This window comes from Hylaeus anthracinus, unplaced genomic scaffold (genome assembly GCF_026225885.1).
Source record: "Hylaeus anthracinus isolate JK02 unplaced genomic scaffold, UHH_iyHylAnth1.0_haploid 11755, whole genome shotgun sequence".
Lineage (NCBI taxonomy): Eukaryota > Metazoa > Arthropoda > Insecta > Hymenoptera > Colletidae > Hylaeus > Hylaeus anthracinus.
The window spans coordinates 13,490-21,088 of record NW_026534128.1 but is presented as its reverse complement, the minus strand read 5'-3'; the positions used below and the strand labels follow the sequence as shown (position 1 = coordinate 21,088).

Genomic DNA, 7,599 nt, shown 5'->3' with positions numbered 1-7,599 from the left:
CAAATTGTAGATAAAAAATTTCATTCCGATTCATGTAATGGATTTTGCGCGCAATTCTGCTCGACATTTCCAAAAACGTGGTTTCGAGAAAAACGTGTTTAAAGTTTCGTACGAAAGTAATACGACGCTGAGCCGGGCACGTTTGGGGGTCGAATAAATAATGAACTAAGCAGAATTTTATAAAATGCTTCTGTGACGGTCATTGTAGTATCTCCTAGTCGATAAATATGTAGAAACAAAAATTTTTGATTTTTTGAGAATCTTACACAGGTGGACCCCCTTAACTCGATTAAGATTTTATTTAAAAAATGTTGGAAGATATTAATTCGAAACGAATTAACCTTTTTTTAAAACAAAAATTCTTTCATAGTTCTTTGAGACATACTTTGTAATATATTTACATTTCATTAATAAAAATTATTATGTAATACCTTGAAAAAAGACAGACAAGAAAGTGTCCGTTTTCATTTTCCTGACTGCGACTAATCCCTTAAATGATGATAATTCAACTTTATTTAGGTGCAGTTTGAGAAACACTGATGTCGAATACCACGAGGTAAGTTAGGGAACTTCGATTCTCGGTATACCATCAGGGGCCCGTTGGACCCAATCTTAATTTTCGTTTTTAAGCAACTGAAAATTTCGAATAATGCTGTCTTTCGCTCTGCCTTTATTCGTATTTATGTAAATTGCTCGCGAATAATAGAAAAATAAAAGAAAGTAAGAATCATTCATTGGGTCCAGATGGTAAACGATGATAACTACTTTTCCGCTTACATCGGGGATTGACACTCGATCGTGATTTATATAAAGATTCGTATGTATTCACAGATTTGAAAATGCAAATGACAGTAGTACTTTGTTTCATCATTGTAAATGTGAAAGGATGAAGTGAGGACGAACTACGGTGAGACAAATGTCAAACGTCTATCAAATTAGACTAGCAGTTTTATGAAAGTGAATATTACCATGCTATTAAAATAAAAATCGCATCATTCGTCTCGGTTGCGTCATGAATCGTTGAACTTACAGCAGGATTCGGTCTTTCCTTCGAGTTTAAAAAATGTATACGAAAAATACACGCAGTATTTAGCTTTTTTCTTGTTGTATTACATTAGGTGGACTGGAAAGTAATGTCGTTCCTTTTACATTAAATTCGAACAAATTTTTTATAAATTTCTATTTTGAATTATTAATTATATAATCGCTCCCGTTATCGATAGCCTTTTGAATCAATGAGCTGATGAATGGCAAACAAGTATTTAAAATTGCAAAAACGACATTATTTTCCGGCTCATCTAATATTTGTTATTTGTAAAAATATTAGAAACTATTCAGCAAATTTTCAAGAGATTTGAGGACTTTACTTTGTGAGGAAATAATGAGCTCCATCTAGTTATTTAATTTTGTTTTTATCCCAGGCAGAGGATATCCACAAGCAGTTTAGGTTCCGAGTTTGGATTTCAGGAGTTCAGGATTTTCGAGCAAAGAACTGTACACGCAGAAGTAATCGTATGGACACAGTTCTGCATTTATTTCACGTGCGCGAGTGTGGCACGCCCCGCGCGACATTATAGTTACACTTTACAGCCTTTCAGTCTTCGCGAATATACAATAGTTACGGTGAGAGATCTCTAAATTATAATATGAAAAGCAATAACAATGATAATAATCATATAATAATAATATAATAATAATATAGTATCGACATTGCGATTAATGTAATTAATAGTCATAATACAAATAATTCGTTTTATTATCTACAACAGGAGTCCGAACGATGCAGGATCTGGTCGACGTGACACGGTAAACATTTCTCTTCCGCGCGAAAACTACGAAATAAAAGAAAGGGGAGATCCGTTCGCGACCAGTTGCGATCAGGGTGCGCGTGCCCGTGACTGCCAACGCGAACTACCGATTTAAATTCAGATTAATTTCAGCGTATATTTAACGTCGACTTAACCTACGGTTCCTCGGCTCGTCGAGCGGACGACACTTGCAAAAATATTCCCGCAAATTGCACCGATTTTCCACCCTCGGACTGGTCGCGACCGTCGGAGTCTTGGAAGCGAACTTACAGAATGCGAAGAGAGAAATTCAACGTCCTCGCGTTACGTACTCCAACGGGCAACACAGCGATACCAAGGAGAAATCAACGCGAAAAGAAACGTAGCACGATCGCCGTGTTAGCGAGAAAGAAACGTAACCGGAAGTGGGAGGGGCCTGGAGACCAGAGATGGGCCAAACTCCTACCTGGACACAGATTTTTAATTAAAAAAACTAAAGATAGACGGCTTCGCAAACCCTCGAGTGATATTACGCAATTTATTCCAATTTTTATGATTTTCAAAGAAGTTTTGTTGTAGCAATTTCGTTATTTACGCCAAGAACGAACATTGTACAGAAGTACCGGACCAGTTAATTTAATATACATATCTTGGTTTTTTATTCCAAACCTCGAACCCTCGAGCGATATTACGGAGCAGATAGTTTAATATACGTATCTTGGTTTTTTATCCCAAACCTCGAGGGTTATCATCTACTACCCCGTTTTCGAACGACGAAGATCGATTTATAAACATAGAATTACAGGTAACTACCGTCTTCGTTGTACAGGAATCAGGCTCGAAGGGTTAATTTGTTCGTTAAAAATCCCAATCGGATTTATTCCAGAAGCAAAAGCTTATCGGAGTAGTCGAAAAAATCGCTATGCTTTCATTTGCAATTCTGCCCATCTCTCCCAGGACTGGATTAAGACATCGGTTTTAGGAGGTTATTTGATCCATAATAAAATTATTTCCGTACTACGCATTTCGGAAGGAAGTTTCGCGTCGGATTTTCTACATTTAGATTCACATTTACGTCGCTACATTTTCGAACTGTTCTTCCAAGAAAATAATTTTCTTCGTAATTTGTTTTCGCTCGTAAACATAGGTAATACTAAATAATGACTGCAGCTGAAAAAAAAAGAAACTGTATCTACGTACAAAGAACATTTTCAACGGATCGGATAATCGGCATTGTTAACGTACTTCGTTTTCCTCGAGATTAATGATCAAGACAAGGATCTTTGGTTTCTCGAGGAGTATCATCGATCATCGACACCTTGTACTTTTTTCGGGTAACGTTCGCATGCTAATACTCCTATACCGTCACGTCGTTGAAATCTACTTATAATCGGTACACGTACAAAAGAAAAATCTTAGATGTACATAATTATTAGGTTGTCCCAAAAGTTTCTTTCGCGAGTTGCACTCAATTATTTTATGTGGTCGTGTTTATATAAATAGACAATCTAAGCTCATAGATATTCATGTTGTAACAGTAATGGAGCAAAATGAATCGTGCACAATTCAGTAATGTAACATAAAACATAAACTATTGTGCGTGTATTATTGGGTTGTGCGGAAAGATTCATGCCTATTTTAAAGAAAAAATCAAAGGCATATTTGAATATTGATGCATATTTATTGAATTATATATGTACCATTTTGTTCCACAACCTTTGCACCTTTTAAGGGATGTATATATATGTTATTTGTTTTCAATCATTTCGATATATTCAGACCTGTACCGCCTACTAAAAATCGGCATGGACTTTCCAGACAGCCCAATACTTATTAATAAAGCGAACGAAACTTTTGGGACAACCTAATACTAGACTGCGGATCTTTATGCGAAATAAAATCTTGGCAAACGTGTCTAAAAAAAATTGAACCTAAATAGGAATTTATTTTGCTCTGCAAATATTATAATATCAACTTTACTCTCGATACTTTTTATATTCTTGCACGCTCAAATTTTCTGTAAATGCATAAAGATCCGCGGATGTATTAGATCCGTCTAATAATTACTGTCACCTGGGTACACCTAATCGCGCGTGCTAAAACGTACTTAACAAAAGCACGACCTCTATACAGCTCGAGAAACCAAAGAATCCCTGAGTCCTCGATTTAAACAGACAAGCAACCTTGTAAAAATAAATTCAATTCTTTCCAACTGTCTCTTTACTTCTAGAAATGTGCCTTCGATCGTAGCCCCAGGAGTCTACGCGTTTTCCAATCCGGCGCCGATCTCCACCCAGGATCTTGGATGTCGCAGAGGATTACAAGGATCAAGTGGAGGGGGAGGAGGAGGTATTCAAGGAACAGCGGACGTAGAAGTGAGTCGATTACGATGAGAGAGGTCGTGCGAGGAATGCGGCGAGTTTATGTACAAGTATTTACATCTTTCTACGAAGAAAGAAGCTCGATCGGCCGCGAGAGGCCAGCTTTACAATTCTTCTTCTTCTTCTTCTTCTTCTTCTTCTTCTTCTTCTTCTTCTTCCTTTTTCTTCGTTCTTGCTTTCTTTTCAGGTGTGCTTCGGGTGTCGAACGCACCCCCGGATGCCCACTAGTCCGAACACCTAAAAATCCATTCCCTTTCCTTTCCGTTTTCACAATACACCCCCGCCAGAAGCTTGTCCCGGTCCTAGAGGGCTCTGTACAATGCCGAACGCAACTCTGTCCTGGAACGCGGCGAGAAGAATGGGTTTCCCTCGAAGAAGACTCGAAGAACGGGCTCGAGCGACGTTGAGACCCGGTGGTCAGCACACGTCAGCCCTCGAGGAGAAGCTCGAGCGACCTGGACCTTACTGGTGTAGCTCGTCCGCCGACGCAGGTCACCGTTCCGCGACCAGCCCGGTCATCGTGGTGGTCGTCGACGTCGTCGACGTCGGGACGGACGTCGTGGCGTTCAACAGCGGCTGGAGGGGCTGCCGAGGGCTCGTCTTAGCGATACTGGACTCGTGATGGACGTTCGTCTCCTCGAGGGTGGTCTGGAGATCGCAGATGTATTCGATCACCCTCTGGATCACCTCTAGTTTCGAGAGCTTCCGCTTCCTGGGCATGTCGGGGACCAAGGACCTCAGTTTCGTCAGGTAGGCGGCTACTTCTTCCGCTTCGAGATCGCGACGAGTCCCGTTGATCCCGAGACCACTGTGCAGGACACCGCGGCTCGGCGGCACTCTGCCGCCCACGGGGCTCACCACCATCGCTTTCATGTCTGCGAGTTCAACTTCTCTCGCCCAATTTCTCTCCGTTCGAACCACCGGTCGATTCGGTGTACTCGATCGTTACGGGGAAAAAATAAGGTGGACGAAATGTGGGTCGTCGATTAATTCGATCACGCAAACACCTTGCCCGGTTATCTGCCTGCTGGACGTCGCGGTGCACGGTACACGCACCCCGAGTATTTATCGATCGAACCAAACCCACCGGAGCGCACGAAAGAGACAGACCGGAGAGAGACTGGTCCGATTGAACGTCCCGTTGTTTTCCAATTCGGCTAATTCCAATCACTGGTGTGTCTATATTTTCATTTATTTAGTTCGCTTTCTGTTTCGTTCTGTGTGTCGAGGATTCTCGGTCACGAACGCGTTCACACACACTACACAGTGCACGGATGTTTCTATTATCGCGAGCTTGTTGCACTCGCGAGAAACATCGTCGAACTTGATCCGTTGATTCGTGGCAGCGAAGAACGAAGTGGGTTTTCGGGCGCAATGAGTGTTGTTAGAAGCGAGCAACACGGTACTTGGAGCCAGTAACGTCGCGCTCGGCGGATCGAAGTCAACTGGCCTCCGCCCCTCACCTGAGCGCTTTTATACCGTTCCCCCACCCTGCGCTGTTCTACCCCCGCGACGCCTCCACTACTCTGTACGGCGCAATCGCTGCCCGAATAGAATAGCGTTGGACTCGAATCGCTCGCGAAACGGATTGTTATCTGACCTATTTAATACGTGCAACTTTGGTAAATATTTATGTCCATGCACCTTTTTACTGTACCGAACGGCACGATATTTACAATCGATGATTGTGGAATTGCAAATTATCTTGTTTGCACGTTGCGTTGGAACTCTAAGGTTGTTTTGCAAGTACGATGGAATTTTTGTTCACTTTTAGTTTCATCTTAATGGATGAATTATGTTACGAATTTGGAATAGCAATGTTACATTGAGAAAATAGATTTCCTTAGAAATGTACTAATTTGTTGGCCATGAAAGTAGAATTTTTATTTTTTGGTCGCGGATGGAGGAAGATTTTTTTATTAGAATTTGGGATTAAGGTTGTTTTGCAAGTACGATGGAATTTCGAGTTCATTTTTAGTTTCATCTTTATGGATGAATTATGTTACGAATTTGGGATAGCACGTCACATTGAGAAAATAGATTTCCTTAAAAATGTACTAATTTGTTGGCCATGAAAGTAGAATTTTTATTTTTTGGTCGCGGATAGAGGAGGATTTTTCTTATTAGAATTTGGGATTTCGTTACGAGTTTAAAAATGGGGAGTGTTTGACTCGAATAATACACAACCAAGTTAACATTTGCAAAGTTAATTGGATTTAACAGTATTTTTTAGAGAATCTGTTATTCTTACTACGAACCTGTTCTTACTGGAACCTATTTTGGTTGTGTAATTGGGATCTTAAAAATTGTTTATTTTTCAAATATATTTTTACGAACTTTTTCCCCAACTTGCAATCGGAGACAAACTTCGTACCTTCGTGCTTTAGCCACACAATAGGATATTTACTTTTTGCGATATCCACAAGACAGTAAAACCGTCTACGAATGAGCGGGAGCTCGTAAAACTTCATGAATATTTAAATTTCTAATATCAATTCAAATTTACGACTTTGAATAACTGTACTCATCGGTACTAGGCAAACATTGAAACTTAAGTGTACATGAGACATTCATTTTCTTAGTCTTAAAACCTTATATACCATAGGTACAATATATGATCCTTCGTATAAAAGTACCTTACCACACTTACCAAATTTTTACAAATATTTAGTGGCTCATATACGGAAATCGCCATATCAAATTTCATCATTTCCTGAAAACTGAAGCTAAATAAAGTTCATACGCATACCTGCGCATGTTTACAGTATTTTGTAATTAGTTTCTTTTTTGCATTTTTCAATTCAGAGTAAAAAAAGTACCATTCATGGATCATAAAAAATGAAATATATAAGACAACCTTTGAAAGGGAACAGACGGAGGACATACCTTGCCCATACGTTCCAAATTTGACAATTCAAATGACATCAATAAATACCTAATTAACATAATAACAGTAATCAGGTTTAACCGTGAATTAAAGTAGGCGATTGTATCTATTTCAAGTACGATGGAATTTCGTGTTCATTTTTAGTTTCATCTTTATGGATGAATTATGTTACGAAATTGGGATAGCATGACACATTGAGAAAATGGCAGGAATACTTCATTTCATTTTTGGGATAAAAATACACACAGCAGATCTATAATTACAGCATTAACAATCAAATTACAGCTGAAAGAATGTTGTACTCATGCCCACAAAATGGGTATGAGTTTCAAGCAGAAAGATAGTAATTCGTCAGAGAGGTGACAATTTTAATTCAGTAATTCTTTTGGTCCTCTTCGTTCTCTACAACCCCCAAAAGGTGCCTACGACTTCACCGAATAAAAAGTAAGAATACAGAAACACCATAGAAACAATACACCCTCAACAAACTCAACTTCTTGACCAAAGAAAACTGCAAAAACCCATAATACAGAAAATTTCCTTC

The 7,599-nt window shown here is 39.5% G+C and overlaps 1 protein-coding gene and 1 long non-coding RNA gene across 2 annotated transcripts; both read right to left on the bottom strand.

Annotated features, from left to right (window-relative positions):
• Window positions 1–1,507: 1,507 nt before the first annotated feature.
• On the bottom strand, window positions 1,508–2,766 carry LOC128896607 (uncharacterized). Its single transcript, XR_008462040.1, has 2 exons — window positions 2,525–2,766; window positions 1,508–2,456 (listed from the first exon to the last, which is right to left on the bottom strand). It is a non-coding gene; the product is annotated as an uncharacterized LOC128896607 (long non-coding RNA).
• A 5-nt stretch (window positions 2,767–2,771) lies between these two features.
• Window positions 2,772–5,627, bottom strand: LOC128896606 (DNA-binding protein inhibitor ID-2-like). Its single transcript, XM_054159974.1, has one exon. It carries the CDS (start codon window positions 5,039–5,041, stop codon window positions 4,661–4,663), a length of 381 nt encoding a protein of 126 aa, XP_054015949.1. The 5' UTR covers window positions 5,042–5,627; the 3' UTR covers window positions 2,772–4,660.
• Between the last annotated feature and the right edge of the window lie 1,972 nt (window positions 5,628–7,599).